At 36.4% G+C, this 25,455-nt stretch overlaps 2 protein-coding genes across 4 annotated transcripts; one reads left to right on the top strand and one right to left on the bottom strand.

Moving 5' to 3' along the window:
- Positions 1-1,395: 1,395 nt before the first annotated feature.
- Positions 1,396-15,220, bottom strand: LOC102233132 (ras-related protein Rab-5A-like). Of its 3 annotated transcripts, none has more exons than XM_005799424.3 (6): positions 15,045-15,220; positions 11,900-12,126; positions 9,534-9,685; positions 8,268-8,390; positions 7,890-7,983; positions 1,396-2,778 (listed from the first exon to the last, which is right to left on the bottom strand). In XM_005799424.3, exons 2-6 carry the CDS (start codon positions 12,063-12,065, stop codon positions 2,663-2,665), a joined length of 651 nt encoding a protein of 216 aa, XP_005799481.1. In that variant the 5' UTR covers positions 12,066-12,126; positions 15,045-15,220; the 3' UTR covers positions 1,396-2,662. The 3 variants fall into 3 exon arrangements, with proteins under 3 accessions (XP_005799481.1, XP_023187006.1, XP_023187005.1); XM_023331238.1 differs by lacking the exon at positions 15,045-15,220 and adding an exon at positions 14,723-14,984; XM_023331237.1 differs by lacking the exon at positions 15,045-15,220 and adding an exon at positions 12,652-12,738.
- A 138-nt stretch (positions 15,221-15,358) lies between these two features.
- Positions 15,359-23,657, top strand: efhb (EF-hand domain family member B). Its single transcript, XM_014468919.2, has 13 exons — positions 15,359-15,655; positions 15,981-16,046; positions 17,553-17,696; positions 18,564-18,741; positions 20,146-20,205; positions 20,317-20,443; positions 20,543-20,623; positions 20,703-20,779; positions 20,866-21,020; positions 21,894-22,074; positions 22,211-22,417; positions 23,179-23,360; positions 23,457-23,657. Exons 1-13 carry the CDS (start codon positions 15,587-15,589, stop codon positions 23,601-23,603), a joined length of 1,674 nt encoding a protein of 557 aa, XP_014324405.1. The 5' UTR covers positions 15,359-15,586; the 3' UTR covers positions 23,604-23,657.
- The last annotated feature ends 1,798 nt before the right edge of the window (positions 23,658-25,455 follow it).

Below are 25,455 nucleotides of genomic sequence, written 5' to 3'. Positions count from 1 at the left end.
AGAGAAATTATCCCTAACATCAACATTTAATCCACAACCGTACAGAAAGGCACTGATTATTAAATACAGCAAAACGCTATGATCCACTTAAAAACACAAGTACTCAAATTAAAAGTTATATTTTTCTACATTAAAGCTAATTTAACTAAAAGATTGAATTAGTTTAAATGGTTTTTTATACAAAACTTTACCAGTGGTGGCAATAAATGGTGCTCGGATTTAATTTCAGTGTAATTTTCATTTGAAAGAAGTTCTTTGAACTACAAAATGTGACGTTTAAATAAAAATACTTTTTTGTGTGTGCAAATTAGAGTTAAATTATGTTTTACAGTGCTGGAAAAGTATTGACTCACTTTTCTTTTGCTTTTATTTCTGACTTGGAGGCTCATTTAGTAGATAGTTTATCTCTTCCGTTCTGTTTGTGTCGCTGCTGTCCAGGGCCGGTCCAAACCTTTTTGGGGCCCTAAGAAGATTTTTATTTGGGGCCCGCTCATCCCAAAATGTCCACACAAGATGCTTTATCATTCCTAGGCTACTCTAAGTGTAATTATTAGCACGCCTGTCGCAGTAAGTAATAAATTAATTGAACAATAAGTTGAAACGATATCAGTAATTTCCATTTGGATGATTTATTGTTTTTCTATTTTCTCTTCTTCTACCAAAAACTGGATAATAAAAGTCTTTAGTCTGGTGTTTTGGTCTAAACTAGCCCCTCTTTACAGTTTTTTTTTTAAATAAAGACTTCATAATTATTTTCTTGTTGTGTCTGTTGTTTTGTTTATTTATTTTGGATATTTAAAATGTCTTCCAGTTCCAGTGTTAAATGTTTATTAGAATTTAAAGCTTATTCATCTTGTTCTCACATTATTGTGCCATATTACCACTATATTAGCTGAAAATTATGTCAAAACAACAATATTAACTTCTGGGACAATTTGTTGTCCAGCAAAATTTGTTATCATGACAGGACTAATTATTAGCATAATTAATATTTAGCTTACATTACACCAGTGTTATTATGGCTCTTAACTTTACAGGAGTAGCAAACTGAAACAAATTATTTTGATTTTGAAACGCAGAGTGGTGTTTAAGTGTTATATTATTTCAGCTGTATACATATAATTTAACTGTGCCAGAGTTTTGCTCTTGGGGGCCCCCTGGTGGTGTGGGGGACCCTAACATCATAGAGTGGAAGAAAAATCTTTTTAGGATAGGATTACTTTTCCACATGGAGTCAAACTAGTGTATGTGATTTATTTTTATGTATTCAGATTGCTTTTGTCCTATATTTAATTGTTTTTCAATATCAACAATAATTTAATTGGAACAAATACAGCAAAAGAATCTCCAGAAGAGCCACTGATCTCCACAGAGAGAGAGAGAATCATACAAGAGACCATTTTGTTGGATTTATTAAGATTCAGACACTCAAAACGGATCAGCCCGTCACTAGTAATGCTGTTTTTACATCATTAAACCCATTGAGCTGCAAGAGAGACCACCAGTTAGATTAAATACGCTCCCCGCCCGCAGCCGAAAGGTTAGCAAATCCAATACAGTCCATCATATAAAAACCCAAGGGCAGTTATCAATAATTAAAACATGATCAACACTGTGCAATGCAATAAAAGAAGTTCCTTTCAAACGCCACCATGGACCTTTTCTCTCCTTTTTTTTCTTTTTTGGAAAATAAAGAAAATAAAATTAATTAAAAATAATAATAATAATAATAATAATAATAATAGGAAAAAAAGAAAGTGACAAGACACCAGAGAGATTTTGTTAATAACACTACATATATCTAAAGAGACCATCACTGCCTAACATCTGACCAGCTTCTGTGAAAACGTGGAGCTTGAAGAGGAAACATAAGAGGGATTGGCAAAATATTCAACTGTACAATTGTTCGGAGTCTCTAAATAAACTTCCAGGCAAGATGAAATAAAGGAAGAAGACGACATTGCACCCTATGAAATGTTAGAGTATATAAATTTATCTTTTGTTTTTTTTTCCATTTCTTTATTTTTAACACAGACTTAGATTGACGGAGGTTGACTACTGGCCTCAATGGAAATTTAACACTTAAATTATTTTCTGTCGTTAATATGAGCAACAAAGTGAAGTTTCCTGATTTATGTTTTTTATTTTTTTAAACTTTGTGTTAAAGTCGGACAGTGCTTTACCCCGGATATCCCAGAAGACCTGGATCTCGGATGAAGATTTGTTCCTGGGAAGAGTTGCTGGATCCTTTCCTGGCAACTCAACTGTTGCTCCAAACAAACAGTCGGAGAAGTGGAGCAACTTCACATGGGAAACATTCACAGGTTTCTCGTTTTCTGAAAAGGGAAGTTAGTCTTTAAACTGAATAAAAGATAAAAATGTGTTTTGTTTTTTTCTTTAGGAGTTGTAGTGATACATGCATCCGTTATACTGATATACACTTCTTAAAAAAAGTTAAAAAACAAAATAAAACATCAACAAAAAAACAAAACAAAAGGTATTAGAAATGCAGCTATACAGAGTCTTTTAGCTAATCCAGGGAGGTGAGGGTGAAGAGCGGGTCGCACATCTGGAACCCAAACAGGTCGGACGTTCCAGATGCTGTCGGGTGGAGCCGAGAGGAAGAGGAGGAGGAGGAGGAAGAGGAAGAGGAGGAGCCGGGTTAGTTACTGCAGCAAGGGCGGCTGCTGGGCTGAGCCGACTCCGTCAGGTCCACGCCCCGGTTCCGTCCGCTGCTGGTGCCGGCGGCCTGCGGCTCGTTCTTCGGAAGTTTCTTTGCTGCAGAGACAATAATCAATCAATCAATCAATCAATCAATCAATCAATCAATCAATCAAGTTTTTCTGTATGGCACAAATACAAATAAACAAGGCAGTTCAAAGTGTTTTATGTCATAAAACACAAAAATACAAAGTAAAAAAAAAAAAAATGAAAATAATATAATAATTAATAAAAAATAAAAGTTAATAAGAAAAATAAATAATAAAGAAAAAATAATAAAATAATTATAATAAGTAATAAAGATTACAAAAATTTAAAAAAATACTAAAACACCACACATTAAACTTTGACTAGGCCACTGTAATACACTTCAGTTTTACTCATTATCAGCCACTCTGCTGTAAGTTTTACCTCAAGCTTATATTTGCCTTTTTTATAATTGTCCTGTCATGAACTTTAACATTTAACACACGACTCTTTATTTCTTTTTTTTTTGTTTACTCTTGATAAATACAAAGGAAAGTGGAAATTTCGATATTTTAGGACAAAAATTGTTGGGAGTGTTTGCCTTTTTTATTTGTAACGCACATTTGAGCAAAAAAAGACACGCCACAGTGTTTTACATCCCACAGTTATCAGTTATGAAGAAAGCAATAAACATAATACTTTTTTTATTTATTCTGAACAAGTTACCAGTATAAAATCACACACAGAAGACACATATTTTTGTATCACAATAATCGTAACAAGCTAGCAGAGGAGCAGGAAGAACATTTAGTCAAGTGTCGTCGTTACACATCAAAATGTTGCTAAATGTTTCATTGATTATGTTTCAACTCTGACCAGGTGGGTTTCTAGTCTAGATTTAAAGGAACTCAGCGTTTCAGCTGCTTTGCAGTTTTCTGGAAGGTTGTTCCAGTTTTGTGGTGCATAGAAGCTGAGCGCTGCCATAAAACGCCACAGCGTGAGACTACATTCGCTCCGGAGCGATTTCAGAGTTTTTATAACCGAGCTTGTAAAGCGGCTTTATGACGCCGAGCCTCGGCCAAGTCCGTAAAGCTGGACAAACAAAAGTTACTCAGTTTGCTTTTCAAGGGATGTGTTTAAAATCTGTGATAAAGCTGAGCACAGCCATGGGGATAAAGTAACTACACCCTGTGCTGCGTCTGTATGGTGTAGGAGAAAGAATCGATCAATCATCAGCTGCACATGATGGACTGATCATCATCAGTCTGCGCAACTCTATAAAAAAACAAGAGTTTTTTAATTTAAAAAGATAAATGAATTGTAACAAAGAGATGTTTGAACATTTAGGACAATGGCAGATTTGGGTAGAAACTAGTTACTTTTATTCAGTTGACATGACGCCGGATCCGCCCCCATGTCCTCCGACAACCACAGAAATCAATGATAAAGCCCAAGAGGACAAATGAGGGACAAAAAAGTCTGACTGGATGATGAAAGTGTGAACACTGCGGGACAAAATGGGTGTGTAATGACTTAAATACTACCGGCTTGTGAAAATCTGCCTTCAGGAAAATGCTTAGAAATAAACAGTAGTATGAAACGGTGTTTAAATGCCAATGATGGCACCTTTTGAATTTCGTTGTTCTTGTGACAATGACAATAAAGATTTATCTTATCTTATCTTAGCAGTTAGCGCAGTCTGTTTTCATGCTGCCATAGAGCTACCGTAGGAATCTATACGCATAAAATCCAGCATAACTACCTTCACTTATTGATCTGGAAATGATTAGATGTTTAGCACTGTTATTTTAATTTAACTGAGTTATGAGTCGTTAGCATGGAGCCCTGAGTCGATAGCACGGAGCTATCAGTAAGTATCGTTATGACAAAAACTGGGATGTTTACTACCAGTTACCTTTGTGGTGCTGACTAACGTGGTAGTTCCCGTCCATCAGTTTCATTCAACTGGATGTGAAGTGGGCTGAAATTCATGATCCATTTGTTGCGTTATTCCAGACTCCTTTTTGATTTTGGAAATGTAATAAATTGTATTCCACCCTCTGTATGTTCTGGGTGACGGCTGTCAGGATTGCATATTACCCACTGACAACTTGGACCGTGATTATCTATTATTTTCCTCAAATCTCTCTGACTGCAGCGTGTTTTCTATGATAGATACTGTCAATATTCTCAGAGAACTTGGAACGCTGATTGGTCAGTTGCTGACAAGTGGGATGATTGGGGGAGGGTTGCTCTATGTCAGCATGGGGGCGGAGCTGGCGTCATGTCAATTACACTTACTTGAGTAACTTTTTTGAAACTTTAGGAGTATTTTTACTACTTCGTACTTTGTATTTTCACTTAACTAATTTTATTATGAAGTATTTCTACTCTTACTTGTGTAAAGGTTGTGGATTTTCTACCACTGATTTAAAAACTAACATGTTTTAGCCAAAAATTCACTGGAAACAAACACACACCTGCAGATTTTGTTAAAGTTTCATCAGTTTTTAATTGAAAGAAACTGATTTGGAAAAATTTCTTTTATCTGATTATGTTTTTTTTTGTTGTTGTCATTTTGGCCCCTAAAATACCAAAATTCCCACTTAACTTAAAACTTTACTTAAAAAACAAATAAAGAGTTCTTCATTAAGTGTAAAAGATTATGACATGGTAATTATAAGAAGAAAACTAATCTAAGCTTAAAGTAAAAATCTACAGCAGAATGGCTGATAATTAAAATTGCAGTGGCCTAGTCAAAGTCCATCTTGAATGACATGCAGAGACAATAAATCAGAAAACTATTTTTCTTGATAAACACTTGCAGTGGTGTATGGTGTTTTTTATGACTGAGTAGTTTTGTGTTTTATAATGTCAAGCTCTTTGTGATATACGAATAGACTTGATTGATTGTTTGACTGATTGATTTCAGTGGAGCTAAAAGAATCAACAGAGGAAAAATTAAACCAGTTTAAATAATATTTAAAGTTGAACGAACTCTGAACTGCTTTTATCAGATTATTATTCAGATTATTCCATGTCAGAAATACATGAAAACATAAAGGGTAAAACAAAGCTAAAACCAAAATCTAATTCCAAATCCTACATTTAATTAAATTATTATGCAATATCAACATAATAAAAAAATATTCTGGTAAATATTCTCCTTGATCAGTTAAAATAGTTGCTTTTCTTGTTCAAACAACATTTCAAAACTATTTAAGATTGAAAAAAACAAGCAAAACTGGAGAACCAGCTTTATAAATGTTGATAATTATGATAGAGAAATGAATACAAAGATACTGGACTAATTTCAGATTTATTTTTCTCATTATTTACGACATTGCTGACATAATCAGAGTTCAAGAAAGACATTATAAGCTCAACATTGCCATCTCGTGGCCACAATGTGAATTAAACTCACTGTCCACACCTGGAATTTGTTTAAGGAATAAATTGTAGCTTTTCCTGGGGTTCGTTTCCCCACATCTCAGATATTTTCTCCTTCTCAACAAGTAGCACGTGTTCACAAGTAATTGAAATAAAAAAAAGGGAAAAAATAATAAAATACTGAAACCCATCAAAGAGTAAACACTTGAATAGCTTTAAATATTTACCAAATTTCGGAGCATTTCCTCTTTTCCTCTGAATCAAAGATTTTTTTTTTTTACAATAATTCAAATTATATGAATTTAAAAAATCCTTCATGTTCATACGGGGGTCATATGTTTCAGAAAAATAAAGATTAGACTTCAGCTGTTTACTACATGAATATCAACAAGTCGTTGCACAAAAATGACTCAAAGCTTACGTTCTACTTAAATTAAGACACACAGAAGATCTGTGATTAATGATAAATACATCAATTATATTAATTAATTTACAGCAACGTCCTGAATTCATTATTTCACAAACATGGTTTTATCAACTCTAATTTAAGACTTTTTAAGACAGTTATTAATGAAATTTAAGACTTATATCACAGCAGAAATCCACAAAGCATTATCACATATTTTATATTAGCTACATATATATATATATATATATATATATATATATATATATAAGAATAAAAAAACAACTGAGGTGAACAGAGTTCAGTCAATTAACAATAAATTCATAATAATAAATGCAAAAACACTAGCAAGGCTAGCTAGCAAGGGATTATTAGCAGCTAGTTAGCAGTAGCCTCAATTGTAACTTAAACTTTTGACTGACAGAAAAGTCTCACAAAATAAAAAAAACTTCACAGAATACAATTAAAGTCAGTTATTAACAAACTTCAGACCAACTTACATGTTTTAAATTAATTGAGGAGATTTTAAGTCCTTAATTCTAGATATATGAATATAAGACTTTTTAAAGGACGTGTTTATTTTTGTCACTATATCAAAACCAAAATCAAATGTAATTTATTCTACAGATTTATTACACTAAGTGCATTTATTAATTTTTTTATGATTATGGCTTGCAGCAGATTAAAACCCGATGTTCATTTAGAATCAAGACTACAAAAGTTCAATAAACATTTATTTTTGATCAAGAAATGTTATGTTGTGGCCTCGAGAATCATAGGGAAGAATCCTGGCTCGACAGTTTGTTTTTAGTTTGAAACAATGGAAATTTATGAATAAAGAGAGAAAAAAAAACTTTAGAGAGCATGTATCATAAAAATAAAGTGTTATGTCAGAGTGGAGCTCACTCATGTTTCTGCTGTTTCCTAACAAAATAATTATGCAAAACTAATGAAGAAAAGAAAATTGCAGAACGAGTCGAAATGTTTCTCCCAGTAAACAATCATCTGGAGATGTGATGATTGAATAATTTAATAAAGTAATATTAGGTTATATTTATAGATTTAAGTGTTAAAAAAAGACAGTTTATAAAGCAGCGAGTGTTAATTAAAAGATATGAGGATCTAAAATATTTAGTTAAGATGCAATTTATCACAATATTTTGTAGTATTATTGTGATAATAACAATGACGATGAAAAATATGTATTACTACTTTTTTGGATAACTGTACTGTTCCTGAGAGAAGTTTGATTTATTTCACTAAACTGCACATACAGACTTTATTGACTCTCTTGTGGGGAAAAAAACAGTGGAGAAAATAGTAAAAATAACATTTTAATCTTGATTTAAGATAAATTAAAAATCTTTGTCACAACATGAAAAGAAATTGAGGAGGAGATTCTTACCGATGGCCATGAAAATCTCGTTCACGTTCATGGAGGTTTTTGCTGACGTTTCCATGAAGAGCAAACTGTTGTCATCTGCGTATGACTGTGCATCCTGCCAAAGATCATGACCAATTACAGAAAAACACAATACTCCAAATAAACTGTTTAAAAAGACATGTTTATTTTAGAGTGAAAGAGTAAAATTTTAGACAATGATTAGCTGGTCTTAGGTCGAGGTGGAAACATAGTCTTTGCTTTGCTTGTTTTTCAGAAAGATTGTTTTTCATATGTTGGAAATATTTTTAATATTTCCTAAAATGATTGGAAGCTGTGCCACTGATGTTTATATCTTCTAAAAAGGACAAATGAAGTCATTAAAGTTGTAAGAGGACCAACCTGGAAGTCCAGAGCTCTCTTGCTAGCGAGGTCGGCCTTGTTCCCAGCCAGGGCTATTACAATGTTTGGACTGGCTTGTCTCTGAAGCTCTTTGACCCAGTTCTTCGCTCGTACAAATGACTCCTGGAAAACAGAGCACAGAGGGGCAAGGGTCGCCTCAATTAGGAAAATAACAACCAAGCCCAAACGATGGCGAACGGGGCCAGAAGAACTTTTTATTAAACTGATCCTACAAACAGAAACATCTCAAGAGACAGAAAGTTTTGGTGAAAGATGGAGAAGCAGAATCCAGTTCTGTAATCTGGAGCAAACTTCCAGAAAACAGCAAAAATGCTGAAACATTGAGTTAATTTAAGTTGAGGCTAAATACCTCTCTGGATAAAAAAAAAACTTATCTGGATTTCATCACTTCTCTTTATTCTGCTGCTGTAGTATAATGCTTCTTTCTTGTTTTGTTTAATTGTGTTATGTTTTTATAATTTTAAAGCTCGATGCTGAAATGTGCTACGCAAACAAACTTGACTTATCAAAACCATAAAATCTTACCAACTATTTTTGGTCTAGTTTCTATTGCTAATATCTTACAACTCTTAAAATAAGACAACACTAACTTATAAGTAACTTTTCAGCAAGATATGGAGCTTGTTTTATGTAAATAATTATTTAATATTGATAAAATAATACTAGTTCCACTTGTAGATTATTTCACTTCTAAGAAGACATTTTCCCATGTTATAAATGAAATAATCTGCCACTTACACAGGTAGTTTTTCATCAATACTAAAGAATTATTGACATAAAACAAGCTCCAATATCCTTTAAAAGATGTGATTATATCTTGTAAGTTATTTTTGTCTTATTTCAAGTTTACTAAGATATTCTCACTACAAACTAGACCAAAAATAGTTTGTGTTTTTGCAGTGTAAAATAAATCACACTGAGACTAAGGTGTTTACTTTCAATGATTAAACTACAGTGTCTTCAAAGTCTCCTTCAGATAAGAAAATCATGCTATTGAACATCCAGACATTAGTCTTTCAGATATCAATGAGTCTTTAAACACTGTGATGCTCAATGGTGACTCATCTCTCAGTGCTTAAAAATAAGCTTCTGAATGCTGCTACAAAAAAACATGTATAATAAAAATGGAAATCCCCACCACGCCCACTTCCTCATATGCCACATTTCTGTGCAAGCTAGCGAAGATTAGCAACAGGTAGCAGCAGCAGCAACAACAACAAGACGACAGAGAAAAGCCTGGCTTACCTCATTTGTGATATCATAGACCACAATGGCTGCCTGGGCGCCTCTGTAGTACATAGGAGCCAGACTGTGGTAGCGCTCCTGACCAGCTGTGTCCCAGATTTCAAATTTGACTGTTGTGTCGTCCAAACATACTGTCTGAGTCAGGAAGGCAGCTGCAGGCAAACAAAGCAGATAAATCACCCTGAGTCACACAGAGAGGGTTTCAGTGAAAGTAACACGAGGCAGCGTTGATCGCCTCTCCGTGTTTACACCGAGATTCAAGCTCCAGGATTCGATAAACTAAGTTCTGTGAAAGGATTTCCTGACACAAAGGTTGTGGCTTTTTAGGGATGCAACGATAGCATTTTTCTGGGCGATTGCTGATTCTAATTTTGGTTGATGCCAATTATTTTTAGCTTGAAATGTTGCTAAATATAGCAAGAAAGTGAGTTTGTAGCAGTGGGGTGACTATTGTTGGCTCCAAACGTGCGGACATGACTTGATGGGCCGGTCTGCCAGTCAAACCTCTGCAGAGCAGGAGAGGACACACTGCAAAAACACAAAATCTTACCAAGTAATTTTGGTCCAGTTTCTTGTGCAAACAGCTTAGTAAACTTGAAATCAGAGAAAACTAACTTACAAATGTTTTAAGTCAATAATTTTTTAATATTGATGAAAAAGTACTAGTTCCACTGACAGATCATTTCACTTATAACAGGACATTTTTCCCACATTATAAGTGAAAAAATCTAAATTACTTGGTAAGATTTTGTGTTTTGCAGTGCACTGGCTGATCACTGATTTCCCAAAATGAAGAAAATTGGCTTAGATAAATCAGTCGGCTTGTTTTGTATTATCATGAAGTGAGATACGGACCGATTTACTCCTGAAATCCTTTTTATCTGGACAATAGCAGAATTTTCAATAGCAGGAAGCAATAGCAATTCCAGGAAGAGGTTAAAGGTTACGCTACAATAGACAACACACAGCTTTCAGCTGACAAAAAGATACCTGAAACTATGAGCGAACGTCTAGGAATTCACCTCAGTATTTCTGCGGTTCTTGGTTCCTCACAGATTTTTAAACACAAGTTAAACTTTAAGTACAAACATCCTTATGTTTCAGAACCAGGAAATCTAAAAATATTCAAAGTATACCTCTATCAAGTTTGGCATTTCCATTTTGAAAACGGATAAATCATTTGAGAACATTTGAGAATAAAGTAGCTTCCATTTCTTCAGAAGATCGCAGAATGTTTCATTTTCTTCATAAAAGACTTTTTAATGAATGTGAAAATGTTTATTAGTGACAAATCAAGGAATGAGCAAGTAATTCAATGTAAGAAATGTTTGTGAGCTTCTTAGAAGTAAAACCAGTTAGGCGAACCACAAAAACACCAGTTTCTCTGTTAGAAACACTTTATGACACAGCAAGTTATGCTAGGTGAAACTGGGGGTGTTGTTTGTGAGCACAAAGTTTAGTAGGTAAGAAATTGTTTTCTTTTTACTTTTTATGTATCCTCTGTCAGAACATTTGCTTATAAATTTAAAAAAATAAACTGATAACTGGTCACGCTACGTAATTAATATTTACCCACGATAATTAGCTTGAGCTGCAACTGTTTTGCTTTTTGAAATGTCTGGAGCAGTGTCTGAGTACAGCTGCAGTGTGACTCTATGTAAGCAATTTTATGTCACCTCCTTCTATCTGTGCTGATCAGAGTAACAACACCGATATGAGTGAAAGAAGAAAATACATCTACAATATACATGAATGCTACCAGAATTTTAGTGCTACATTTTCCATTGTGGTAAATTATATGCAGACGGGACAAGCAACCGTGCACTTTTAAATCTCTCCACAGGGTGCCGGTTTGTTTGCTTTTCAAGCAACTGTCCTCTTCCTGACTACTTCCTTTCTTTTTGCAGACTTTGCCATCTCAACTTTTGACTTGAATGCACATTGTGTTGTTCACCGATGTTCAACTTGAATGTTTCAAATGTAACATCACCCCCCAGCCCCCCAAGTTTCACTGCCTTATGCTCGCTTAATTTCTTTGATGTTTTTCTCTTTTTACATAGATGAATCTAACTATCATGAGCAACAAGTGTGAACAAAACCGAAAATGAAAACTTGGAAAATGAAGAATTATGCTGTGAATATTTATGTGTGTAAGCTATATTTAGAAGGTTTAATAAAAACATATTTCTACTCCTTTATTTGACGCATAACAATATTGTTCCTCAATAAACGTCAGAAAAATTGTCAGATTTGTGATTTATAACTGGGAACTGAGACTCTTGTGACAGCTGTTTATGAATCTTATTTAATATCCACCACATCACTGATTCCCATGTGAAAAGCAGCAAAGTCGTCATCATCCATACCTCCGATTGTGCTCTCTTGGAATTCGTGAAACTGACCCTTGACAAATCGAAGTACGAGACTTGACTTTCCCACTGCTGACTCTCCTAGAAGCACGAGTTTGAACTGGCAGATCTTGTTGCCGGCGTTAGGTCCATTGGGTCGCGTGGCTCCACCTCTACTTGCCATGTCACTCTGTGTGGTCTCTCCCCCTAAGCGCTGATGTGATGGTAAAAACCTTTAATAACACCTACATAGCAGAGAGAGGAAGAAAGAAAAAAACTGATAAATCAAGTTGTAAAAAACATTTTTTTTCTACTTGGGCTCCTTCATGATGTCACATTGTTTCTCAAATGTTCGGATTTAGAATATCTCAGTCTCTATTTTCAACTTGAAAACTGCAGCAGCTTTCAGCCCTGTCACAATCACAAATGTTGCTGGACAATAAATTGTCCCAGACGTTATTGTGATAAATGATACTATTGTTGTTTTTAGACTATTTTCAAGTAGCATAATGGTAAAAAAATGGCATAATAATGCAAGAACAATTCTCAAAAATCAATAAACTTTAAAATCTAAAGAACATTTAACACTAGAAGACAGTTTAATTATCAAAAATAAATAAAACAACAAATAAAATGAATTAGGAAGTCTGTAAACAAAATTGTCCTTAACAAAAAAAAATTGTTGAGACCAACTAACCAGACTGAAGACTTTCATGCAGTTTTTGGCAGAAAGAGAGAAAAGAGAAAAATAATAAATCATCCCAATTTACCCTGTGATTTACTGACTTATTGCACAGGTGTCAAACTCCAGTCCTCGAGGGCCGGTGTCCTGCAACTTTTAGATGTGCCACTGCTGCACCACCTGAATAGAATAATTAGGTCATTAAGGCTCTGGAGAACTGATCTACACAAGGAGGAGGTAATTAAGCCATTTCATTCCAGCGTTTTATACCTGTGGCACATCTAAAAACTGCAGGACAGCGACCCTTGACGACTGGAGTTTGACACTCCTGACTTATTGCGACAGGCCAGGCAGCTTTACTTCTAAAATTCCAACACAACATCTCAACAGTCCTTTCACTGGATTCCTGTTGTTTATTTTTAAATTAAACATTTTTATACCTGTCAATAACATAAAGGGCACTCACGCTTAGTTAAAAAAAAAAGAGGCATTGTTGTGCCTGCAGTTGCACCTGTATTTTACTGTAGCTGCTTGTTCCCTTTGACATTATATTACCGACATCTGCTACTTTCAAAACCTGCTCAAAATTTATTTTGTCTTTTTCATTAAAACCAAACTACTTTCTCTCTTTTTGTTTTTTGTAAAGTGCCACAATATGTTTATTGTGAACTGTCGTTAAATGAATGAACTCAATTTTTCTTTATTTCAGTGACATACAAACAGCACAGATTGGATTTCTGCTGAAGCAGCCACTCCAACAACTAATATGTTGGCCCCAAATCCTGCAGCTGTGAAAAACTCCAGCAATGCCTTTGAGAGGATTTAAGTTATGAGTAAAGAAGATTAGGGGACAAGTTTGGACAACACATTAGGGAAAACCTCCTTAGGTTAGGTAAGAAGAGGTTTGATACTATGAGCTGCAGTTTCGGCTTTGTTCAGTGGGTTTGTGATCTTGCAACCTGGCAGGGACATTTTCTCAGTTAAATAAATTCTGGACCAAAACCACAACCCATGGAATTACAGCTATCATTACAATAATATTCTGTTTTATTGTGTATTACATGTAGTTTATACAGTAGCAGTGCTATCTTAACCAGGTGTCTTTTTGTAAAGAAGATGACTGATTTAAATGAGATTCAGTGACTGAATTGTAATTAAGAATACATAAACTGTTGCTCAATATCAGAGTCGCTTTTCAGATGGAAAAAAGATTTAGCATTTTATTTGGAAACAAAAAGAGTCAGCGCCTGGAAGAAGACTGGGGGAGACACTAAAAGTATAAAGTTTTCACAATCTGTAATCATTTGGGAAGCAGTATCATGCGCTACCGTTGGTCCAACACGTTTTTTTTATCAAAATCAAAGTCAGCACATCAGTCCACCAAGGAACTTTAGAGCACATTCCGTTTCATTCTGCTGAATTTCATTTTCCAGGAGGACTTGGCACCTGCTCACGCTGCTAAATGTACCAATACCTCTTTGGTCGGCTAGCAAACTCCCTGATCAAGAAAAAGATAAAAGAGTTGGCATTAATGCAGTAATTCATGCAAAGGAGCCCTGGCCAAGTGCTCAACGCATATACTGATCATATTCTTTCAGTAGACATTTATCTATTTAAAGGATTTATTAAATTTTTGTTGTGTATTACTGCTTTTTATTTCATTTCCTGTAAGCCAGTCATCAAAATTAGCAGAATTAAATGGTTAAAACAAATGTCCACAGTTTTCAATTTTAATTAAATGTTGTTTACTTTCTCTTTTCCGATTATTGACTCACGTTCTCGAAGCTATTTACCTTTTAAATATTTGGAAATTATGCTAACATAGTTAGGAAAAGTTATAATTGAGGATGCGTCGTTTAAAGACTAACATTTTTAACCGCTCTAAAATGTAACAACAAACAAACTACCTCTGACAGTCACACAGCTCTCCTTCCCACTTTAATTGCCAACAACTTCCCCGAAATCGCGTTACGACATCGGGATAACCACATATAACCTGTTATTAGCTTCAATTAGCAAATAGCTAGCGTTAGCAGCACAGCTAACTCATATGTTGATTCTGTCAAGCTCCCGATCAACTAGCAGTGACACCCGATTGAGTCAGTGGAAAATAAATTAAATCGCAGTTAGTATTGTGCATTACAGGTTTACACACTTACGTAACGTTTGAGAATGTCAGAACTCGGATGATGATGCAGGTTTGGGTGTGTACAGCTAATGTAAGCTGGCTAACGTTGTCCGAAAAAGGGTAAAAGTAGTCAAACTTCTTCATCAGTCAGTGATTTCAATCTGCATTTCTGTTGCATTAAAAGTGCATAACGACGCTAGTGTTGATCCATCCGAGTGAGCAGCCTTGTTTACACTGCTAACTAGCACGGCCCTACCAAGTGTTGGCTAGCTGGGTGAATGTTGTTTAGCTGCGGCCGCTTCGGGAGGAGCCCTCCAGTGTTAGCATATAGGTCGCTAATATTAGCCACTCACCAAAAAGAAAAGAAGGGCAGCCTGGATAATGGGGGTGTTGTCTCCGGCCCGATTTATGCGCAGCACTTCAGAGTCTCTTCACAGTGTGCCGACTATCCGGACAGGTACTGAATCGGTAGATTTCGTAAGGCTCCGCGGCGTCCCTCTCCCACTTCTTTCAACTTCCCTTTTCGCATCGTACGAAGGATGATGACAGATCGTATGACTACAACTGACAATCCGCCTGCGTGTCAGTGGCCCGGACCAATCAAGTGTTTACATTTATCCACATTTTAAATACAAATGATTCATTCCAGCAACAAAACCCACAAAAAAACGAGAGAGTTGATAATAACAAATAACAACTACAGGTAGTTCAAGTGGAACAGTTTTTTTGGAGGGGGGGAAACATTTTGTAGCGACTTCAGTTTACATGGTAACTGACGTTGCTAGGCAACAGAACTTGGAAACCGTTCGCGGATAAATTCTTGAGCTAAAACGTTTCGCTTTTCCTTAACCGAAGACCCGACTATTAAGAAACCGGGTTGGTTTCTTAATGCAAGATGGATGTAAAAGAAGAAGACATCTCAAACCAACTAATATATGATCTGATCCACCAAAACACATCAAGGGTAAGCCAAGCTTGATGAATTATTTAAAATAGTTTTCATACAGGATGATAATTCTAAACTGTGGCACTGGTGAGGTTTATTTAATTCAATTTTTAAAAATTGTTTATTAATCCCAAAGGGAAATTAATTATTGGCCCGTCACAATAAGAAATAAATAAATAAATTAGATGATAAACTAAAACAAACTCAATAATTTCCATTTGTTTATAGATTTTCTATTATTCATTTTATTTCATTTTTTTAAACTGAATTACTGAAATAAAGTAAGTGATGGTATTCTAATTTCCTGAGATGCACCTGTATTTATTTATTTCATTTGTTTTAGTTTCCACCTAGGAAACTAAAACCCATTGAACACACCGTAAAGGGCTGTCTACAAGAGATTTCATATGTAAGTTTGGATTTTGTTTATACAGAGATCAAGCTGTGTGAGTCAGTTTGTGTGCCTGTGTGTGTTTCTCTAGTTTAATTTCAGCTTAATTTAACTCCAATTTCCTGCAATTTTACCTACATGCTCCCGCAAGTTCAGATTTTAACAAATAAGATTAGCTACCATGACTATGCATATGTAACTCGACATTGCAATGTCACCAAGTGACTCTGAACCCATTCAAACATTCAACAAATTAATGCGTGAATGTGTCACAACTTTCTTCAGCTGAACAGAAACAAAAATAAAGTAATTATCTTTGGACCTAAAGAGTCAAAAGTCATCGCCCTACTGATCAGAGCCAAAATCTGGGTGTAGTGATGGACTCAGACCTGAACCTTCAAAAAAGACAGTTATAAAGTCAGCCTTCTGTCACCTGAAGAACATTAGTTGAAGGACCAATGTCCCAACCAAAAAACTCACTAAGACAGCTGCAACTTATCCATGATGCTCACTAAAACTAAGAAAGTAGGGAAAGAACTTAGACTGGATCAGAGAATAGACTGTAAAATACATTTGCTTTTTTATAAGTCACTGAACGGTTTAGCACCAAAATACATTAAAGATCTGCTGTTGACGTATCAACGTTTCAGATCACTCAGAATCAGAACCAAACATGGAGAAACAACATACAGTTTTTATGTTTCTCTAATCTGGAATAAACTTCCAGAAAGCTGCAAAACTGCTGAAACATTGAGTTCCTTTAGATCACATGTGTCAAACTCAAGGTCAAATCCGGCCAGCCATAGCTTTTTATGTGGCCCTCTAGATTCTCAACTAAACACCAAGTGTGGTTAAATATTATATTCAGTATTTATACTCAAATCAATGCAGTTTTGATCTGTTTACTGCCAAACTATATCAATCAGTCCCTCCAGTTTAATGTGAATTATCATGGAAATTCACTCAAAATCAACAAATCCTTACACTTTCTGCGCTAGTACGTAATTGGGAGTTTATTGCAGATTTTTCTTAAAAATTGTCAAAAACTTTCTTACTTTTACTAAACAGCTGCCTCAGCTTTAGTTGATGTCTGATTATAGTCCATGATTTGTACAGCGAGTAATAAAAAAACATAGCAAATATTTCCAAATTCGTGTCAGAAATACTTTGATTTTTAGTGCAATAAATCACAAAAGCAATTGTGAAATCCTGGAGGGACTGAAAAGATGTTCAACATTATTTAATTTTAAGAATTTGTTAATATTTCAATACAATACAATACATTCTGGCACAACCGGCCCTTTAAAATCCTCAACTTGCCTGCTATGCTCCTGCCTGTTTCCTTCTGTGTTGTGTGCCATTATCTTATTTGTTCTTTTGTCGTTATTAACTGCATAACTTACCAAATCTGTGCAGACATTTGCACCAAGTTTACCTACAATATACTAAGACAGAGGATCATATTCTGAGACACACTTATTCATGTTTTTTTATGGTGTGACATTATACTTTTTCAACAACCAGCCCCCGACCCCGCCGCTTGTAAAGCACTTCCGCAGCACCGTGCGCGCAGGACCACGAGGGATCAGACGGCCCTTATGGAGGGTGACAGACCCAGAGGTTATCAAAGTCATGGTTCATGGCATCAGAACCAACTCAACCGACTCTGTGAGAAAAGCACAAAACCTTACACTGCAAAAACACAAAATCTTACCAAGTATTTTTTTGTCTAGTTTCTTCTGCAAATATCTTAGCCCACTTGAATAGTGTAGATATAACTTTTACAAAAGGAATACGAGTTTGTTTTAAGTCAATAATTCCTTAACATTGATGGAAAAAGTACTCCTTCCTGGTAGATTATTTCACTTATAACAAGGGGAAAATGTCTTGTTATAAGTTAAATAATCTGCCAACGGATCTAGTACTTTTTCCATCAATGTTAAGGAATTATTGACTTAAAACAAACTCATATTTCTTGCAGAAAAGTTACTTGTAAGTTAGTTTTATCTTATTTCAAGTGTTCTAAGATATTTTCACTGTAAAGTAGACAAAAATTACTTTGTAAGATTGTGTGTTTTTTGTGGTTTCCTGGATTAACTTGCACCATGTGTCATAATTTACACATTTATTAGGTACAATACCTCACAGGGATCCTTCACAGTCTAGAAAAGGATGGAAACTAAATTTTAGGTTAAGAAAAATGTGCAGGAATCAATTTTGTTTTGGAATTTCTAAATTTCTCATGATTAGGCCTCTTACAGATCCTATTACTCTGTCAAGTTTGGTAACCCATAAATATTTAATCCAGAATTAATATTTAATTTCAGAAAAAATATGCTGCCAGTTTTGATCACACTAAATGTCTTTCATTTACTGATAGTAAGGTTTGTTAGCGTGTGTTACATGATAGTAGCACAGAGAAATTTAGGATCTTTGGTAAGATGTTCCTAGCTGGCACTGCAAAAATAATTAATGCAATGAAACTTGGTCTTTCTGAGCTGTTTTGCAATCAGGATGTTTGTGTGATTTTTCCAGCAGGACAATGACTTGATATTTCCTCCCGATAAGTCAGTCTTCCAGCACAAGATAAATGAACTCAATGAGTCTGTTTATGCTTCGAGTAAAGTTCTGCTGGGCCAGACACCTGCCCCGTTTTCTGAGCTTCCCGACTGGATCAACCAAGGGACTACCTTTGGAGATAAAGTAGTTAGAGGTATCTCATGTTCCCTAATGATACTTTTTGCTCCAAATACCACAGAGCGGGTAGTAACACTTGACAAAGCATATTCTGGTTCAGTTTCACTGCTTAGTCCTTTTCTGTTCACACCTAACATCAATTAAATGAATCTGATTAAAGGGGCAGGATCACGTAAAATCAATTTGTTTGAGCTTTACATCATGTTGTAATTCTGTTCCCTGATCCAAAACATACCTAAAGTGTTGCGTTGATTCTTTAAATGGATGTTTGAGAAGTCCTTTAATCTCCATGGCAACCGTTGTTGCTGCACAAAACACCAGGGTGGACCTAGCTCCGCCTCCAAGATGCAGCTCCTCCTCAAAGCTGCAGTTTCCAAGCTTCCACCTCACAGAATCTCAAAGAATCCCCCTCTCAGTTCCTTCAGATTAGCCAGTAGCAATTAGCAAACAAATAGGAATAAATTTTCAGTGAATTGCTGGTAAAAAACAACAACAACAAAAATGTTAAAGGGTTCATAGCAAAGCACTGTTATGATGAATTCCTGAAGGCGGAGTTTCAGAAAGAGCGGGAGTTTTTAAAGCCACAGAGGCCCAAAATCAAGGCCAAATGTCAAAATTTTCCAAATTTCTGTAAAGTCATATTTGATGTTGCATTTTTGTAGCAACTGTAGTTAACTTAGTTACTTGATTGTTCTATAAAATGGCACAACATGTCTGGGAAAACACCCCATTAAATTAAAATAAAACTAAGTTTCTCAAATTGGATGGTCCTAAGTTTTATACATTTGCATTTGTTAGCTAAAGCCACAGTTTGCATCAACTTTAGGGTCTGCCAGTGGAAATTCACCAGGAATCGGACTCAAACCAATTTAAGGATCTTAATGGAAAATAAAAGATTTTGGCAAACCTCGCCTGAGAAAGTCTTCATTATCCTAGAGCCAGGCATTGTGGTCGACCCTTGGCTGCTTTTGGTTGCTGGAATTGTTTTTAATTAGTGAGTTTTCAACTTTGAATGTCACAAATACAAACCTATCACGTCCTTCTTTGTTTTTGGTGCTTTTCAGAAATGTATCTTTCTGGCTTAGATCACATACCGCAAAATTTTGAGTGATTTTTGCATGAACAAAAACATTTCTAAAAAGGATGTTGTGTTTCGAAGAAGTGTTTAAAAAAGCATAATTACAAATATTGTTTAAAAAAATGTTTGCATTTAAGCAAAACTGATTTAGTCTATTTCTAATTTATATGCGTAACAGAAACCTTTCATTCTCCTCAATCTGTCTCCGTAAATGTAGAAAATTAAAAATGCCAAACCACAATCTCTTCTAGTCTCTTCAAAATGTTGTGTTAGCTCTCTTAATAGCAATAATCATAGCTATTGTTGAAGTTTTGAATTTTGTCCCGCATCTCTTTCATCCAGAATATGAGATGGGTGAAGTCTTGTTCCCTCCAAAAACAGCAGAGCAGTTGGCGATAGAAGGTCAGGAAGGACAGAAAGCACTAATCTTTAGTCACTATTCTGATTTTGTTGATGAATCGTGCATATTCTGAAGTGAAACCTTTTAATAATGTCTATTTCGCTTACTGTCAGCCATGAACATTGGAAGGTTTGATTTTAGTGGCGTCCATAAAGACAAGACGTTTGGGGATCCCACACCACACTGCAACAATGGCCGTTTTACTGCCAAAATTGTTCACTGGTTAGGAGAATCACACAAGTAAGTTCTGTACCAAACTTTAGCCACAAGTGTGACCTACACAGAATTTCAGTACCTTTTTAGCTTCAGATGTTTTTCTCCATTAATATATTGTTGCAGGTTTCACAATCCAAATCCTGCTTTGAAGAGATCTGGAAACAAGGAAAAGTTGGCATTGGAAACTGGCAACACCATCTTCGTGTAGGCTTTTGTTGTTCTTTGGTTAATTTCCCTCATGTCCAACTAAAGTTCCTGATGTTTGACTTTATCCATCCACCAGTGGTGGTAGGAAGAAATGTCCTCTGCCCGTTCCACCTGACCACACATTTGGATATGTCTCTCCAATGGGTCCATATGGTAAAAAAGCCTTTCTAAATGCTACAACACAAATTGGGAAACTTCTTAGTGGGAAGCAGAGATTGGCACTTTTCTTTCCTCCACAGGAGCTGGAGATCTTCTCCACAACGCTGAGCCGGGGACGTTTCCTCGAGGTCCAGATTGGCAGCGAAGCGCGATTGGTATAGCGAGACATTTCCTCAAGAGGGTCAACTTTAACAACTTTCCCAGTCTGCTGCACGCTTTCAAATATTATGACAAGGTATGGATGAGACTAATGCAGGCAAGTATTTGAGTTTTCTATCTTATTTCGGCTCACACGTGCTGCAGAGGGAAGGTAATCTAAAATAATCTCACTATCACAGCCTTAGTCAATATAAGCTATAGATTTTCTTAATTGTTTATTTACCCTCTTTAATGTGTTTTTATATCTGGCATCTTGTCTTTGTTGTAGACAAAGATACATTGTTGGTTTGTCAGCTTGAAGAGTATCAGAAATTAACGATTATGATTCTTTGGGGTAGTAACTAATTAGATTTACTACACTACATTTACTTGAGTAACTTTTTTGAAAAAAAATTACTTTCAGGAGCGTTCTCATTATGGTGTAATTTTTACTTTTACGTGAGTAATTTTATTATGATGTTTTATTACTCTTGCTGGAGTAAAATTTCTGGTTACTCTGCCCACCATAACTTCACTTTCTGAAAATTTAGCTTATTTTCACCAAAAATTCACCAGAAACAGACACAAAGCCTGCAGTTTTTGTTAAAGTTTCATAAGTTTTATACTGAAAGAAGCTAATAGTAAAGTTATGACACAGTTCTGCTCATGGTGGACAATATCCAATTGTTTTCTGCTGTAATTTTGGCTCCATTATTCCACAAACTTTTAAAGAATAATTTCAGGATTCAAGAAAGTCACATAAAGTTTAGTTTGCTTTATAATGTGCTGCAATATGTGCTGCAGTATATCACTTTTAAACCCAAATATGAAAGCCATCATATTGACTTTATTCCAAACCTGCAATAACACATTCAGGCCACACATTTGGAAGCATTGTAGAGTTATTGGTTATTGTTAGGTAAAAATATCTCAGTAGAAAAGGTTTGTGGTGTTTCTTTTTGCTTTCCAGAAAGGAAGGGGCCTGATTGATAAAGAAGATTTGTGGGAAGTTTGTCGTGAGTTCAAGCTGGCCCTGAATGGCAAACTTCTGGATGAACTGATGGAGTACTGCGATGTAGACAAAGATGGATTCCTCAACCTCGTGGAATTTGCTAATTTTCTAACATATAAGGACATGATGCCCATCCGCGGTCAGTGAAAGAAGACTTAGGCTCAGCTTTAAACCACATACCACCTCTCATTATGTCCCTTACACAGAGTTAAAAATTTATTTTCTCAACTCTGATTCAGTTTTAAGTTTCTGGTGTTGTTTCTTGTCTCCTGCAGAGAATTTTTTCGGATTACCGCCAATCAGTATGAACGACAAGATATCATCAGATTTATCTAAATTTATTCCCTCGCTGGCCTTGTTTGGGCCTGACGACATGGAGCCAGTGAAGCCAGGCAGCTCAAAGAATATTATCAGGACCATCAGGAAACACAAACCAGATTCAGACCTCGTATCCTCCACCAGTGATGAGATGCCCACACCTAGTGAGTCCAGAGCAGGGCTTTTGGTTTGACCGATACTGTGTATTTACTCTAGATTATCTACAAAGTGCTAATTTAATTATTAGTCATTGATTTAACCAAAGCTTTAATAGTAGTAGATAGGACTAAGCAATAAATCAATAAGAATATATATTGCTATAGAGACATAATACAAATAGATAATAATAAAGTTTGATAGAATTTTCAATAATTTCACTGAATTTATCCAGAACTGCACAGCATTCTGGGAGATGTAGGCAGAGGAAAAGGCTTTAGCCGCTCAGCCTCTCACAGCTAGCTGACAAGCAAGATTAGTTTGATGAGCAAACGCCACTAACTCTTTGGTTGCCTAGCAACCACTTGCTCATTCTTTGGTTGCCTAGCAACAACCTGTTGAGTTAACTTGCGCAGCAGCAGTTTAAGGTCCCACCACCATGCCTCAAAACTGCTTTAAAATAAAAAACAGCAGAGTGAAAACTGTGGAGGCCACATTGCCAGTTTGTCAGCATTTCAGATATTTAAAACAAAAAATTTATTAATAATCATTACCATCGACTGATATGAAACCCTAAAATGGAGTAAGAGAATACTAATTATATTTTACACTCCCAACTAACACATAAAACAGCCATCACACTATTTGTTTATCACTGGATGAGACAAAGGCTGAACTAAACAAACCAACTTTATGTTGACTTAATTTTAATTCTATTTGCGGATTCCATAACTGATCAGTTTCCTTGTTTGAATCATTTCCTTTTCAGGTGGTCGCACCTACGGGATCCCATCCATACGCTACGATCTTCTACCTCCACTCATCAGACGAATCAGCGACAGAACGGACTACGGGGATTTAGCCACACTTCCAGAGCTCCTGCATCCATCAGTGCCTGATCTCCATGGAGTTGACGCGAAGCATTACTTCGGTCCTCGAACCAAGCAGGAGGTGAGCCACAAACACAAAGTCGTTTTTTGCTTTTGCTCAATTACATTTACTTCATCTTGCTGTACTTTTTGACTCCTTTTAACCTTTCTGTCACAGATTGAGGAGATTTTCAGAAATATCGGTGTGAACATTTCTGACGAGACATTTGAGGAGGCCTGGAAGCTGGCGTCCATGAAGAAACCCAGCGGGGAAGTTTGTGTCGAGCTTTTCCGTGAGACACTAAAGGAACTACATGCAATTTAAAATTATTCATAATTAGGCCTGAGCAGCGAAGCGCTGCAAAGGCCTATTGTAATCATAGCGTTTCTTCTTTTTATTATTAGGCCCGAGCAGCTAAGCGCTGCGAAGGCCTATTGTAATCGTACTGTTTATTGTTATGATTCTGTCACCATAAAGAGGTGGCTTTTGGAGGCTTTATCATATTCAAAAACTCACCAAACTTGGCATATGCGTTTGGCTCTAAATTCCACAGTTTCAAGCCAAACTGCACCAAACTCACTAGGATCGATCCTTATCCACACCCCAACAGGAATCCATAACAGTCATTAGTGGGTGTGGCCTAATTTCTCAACAGCGCCCCCTAGAAGTTTTTAAATGACCAGCCCCAAGCCGTGCTTTAACACAGAATTATGAAACTTGGTACACATGTGTATCTTGTCAGGACCTACAAAAAAGTCTGGACCATGGAGCCATGGTCCAAACCCAACAGGAAGTCGGCCATTTTGGAACAAAGCCGCCAATTCTTATTTTTTATAGATGTATCTGATCAAATCTGTCCTACAGCTTTTGAGATACAGACTTCAAAGTCACTCAGGAGAGTCTTGAGATATTGAAGGTCAAAAGTTATCACAGGATTTTTCATACATCAAAGCATGTGGGTGTGGCTAAGTGTCAAACTTTGACTATTCGCCATGAAACATCAAAGTGCAATAACTTCCACACATAAGGTCATAGATGGATCACACTTTCTATGTCTCATTATAGGCCAGCCCTGATCACATTCACAATGACATCACCTTAACCCCGCCCACTTTCAACAGCAAGTCACCTGTTTTTTCTACTGGACGCCTTACTTTACTCTTTGATTCATTTCAGTCCTCGACGCGGCCGTCGCGGGTTCGACTCCCGGACCCGACGACATTTGCCGCATGTCTTCCCCCCTCTTCTTCCCTGTTTCCTGTCAGCCTACTATCATTTAAGGGACACTAGAGCCCACAAAAAGACCCCCTGGAGGGGTAAAAAAAACCCCCCAAAAAACCTGTGCCAAGTCACATACAATGACATGATGATGAATTCTGTCAATGCTGGTTGCTGGCTGAACCATGTGGGCGTGGCCAAATGGCAAATTTCAATCCCTCGCCATTTGCATACTATCGTCTCTAAATCACACATGCATCATCCGATTTGCACCAAACTTGTTCGGATTGACTCTTGTGAATCTCTACAGAGCCCAACAGCATCACATTGTAATTTGACTCCACTGCGCCCCCTTGGTTAATCCATCAGCTATATCTCCTTATCTCCTCTGGCCGATCTGCACCAGATTTTTCGTGCGTCGTCAGGGAGCGCTGCCGAACGCATCGATGCGTATCCCCTGGCGGACAGATGCGGGAACTGTGCATCTGCGGTGGCTGGAGTGCGGCGTCGCCAGAGCTCCCGCGGTCACCAGGAGGCCGGAGCAGCGCTGAACTGCTGAACTTACCCTAACCCTTTAATTACATGTTGCTATTTTTAAAATATCTTCTACTTCTTTTCCATTCAACAATATCTGTAAATTTAAATAAAAAGAAAAGAACACAAATACTTGTGAAAAAAGAACTATCCTCGCCCCTTTTCCCCCACCCACGCAACAGACTTCTTGTGGCTTTGATGTGAAGTTGTGATGTCACTCATCCTCTCTGTGACATCACTGGTGACTGTCTCTGTATTCCCAGATTCCACAAAGAAATTCATTTGCAGTTTTAGGTTGGACACAGAGACATACAGTAAATATGGCAGAGAAGGATTTCTGTTCGTCAGACATAAAAGCCCCTGCAAAGGGAGAAAATGATTTCCTGTTGACATCAATAGGCATTTTAGAGAAGAGTTGCTGGAA

The sequence above is a fragment of the Xiphophorus maculatus genome, chromosome 3, assembly GCF_002775205.1.
Source record: "Xiphophorus maculatus strain JP 163 A chromosome 3, X_maculatus-5.0-male, whole genome shotgun sequence".
Taxonomy (NCBI): Eukaryota; Metazoa; Chordata; class Actinopteri; order Cyprinodontiformes; family Poeciliidae; genus Xiphophorus; species Xiphophorus maculatus.
Note: the sequence above shows the minus strand (reverse complement) of the source record. Positions and strands in the feature narration are given on the sequence as shown.

Excerpts from the sequence above, each read along its gene's own strand:
- efhb (XM_014468919.2), top strand. The coding sequence starts at position 15,587 with ATGGATGTAAAAGAAGAAGACATCTCAAACCAACTAATATATGATCTG. Across the intron at positions 22,418-23,178 it reads TGATGAGATGCCCACACCTA|GTGGTCGCACCTACGGGATC; the intron begins GTGAGTCCAGAG and ends TTTCCTTTTCAG. Across the intron at positions 23,361-23,456 it reads GTCCTCGAACCAAGCAGGAG|ATTGAGGAGATTTTCAGAAA; the intron begins GTGAGCCACAAA and ends TTTCTGTCACAG.
- LOC102233132 (XM_005799424.3), bottom strand. The coding sequence starts at position 12,065 with ATGGCAAGTAGAGGTGGAGCCACGCGACCCAATGGACCTAACGCCGGC. Across the intron at positions 9,686-11,899 it reads CCAAGAGAGCACAATCGGAG|CTGCCTTCCTGACTCAGACA; the intron begins GTATGGATGATG and ends GTTTGCCTGCAG. Across the intron at positions 8,391-9,533 it reads TCTATGATATCACAAATGAG|GAGTCATTTGTACGAGCGAA; the intron begins GTAAGCCAGGCT and ends TCTGTTTTCCAG.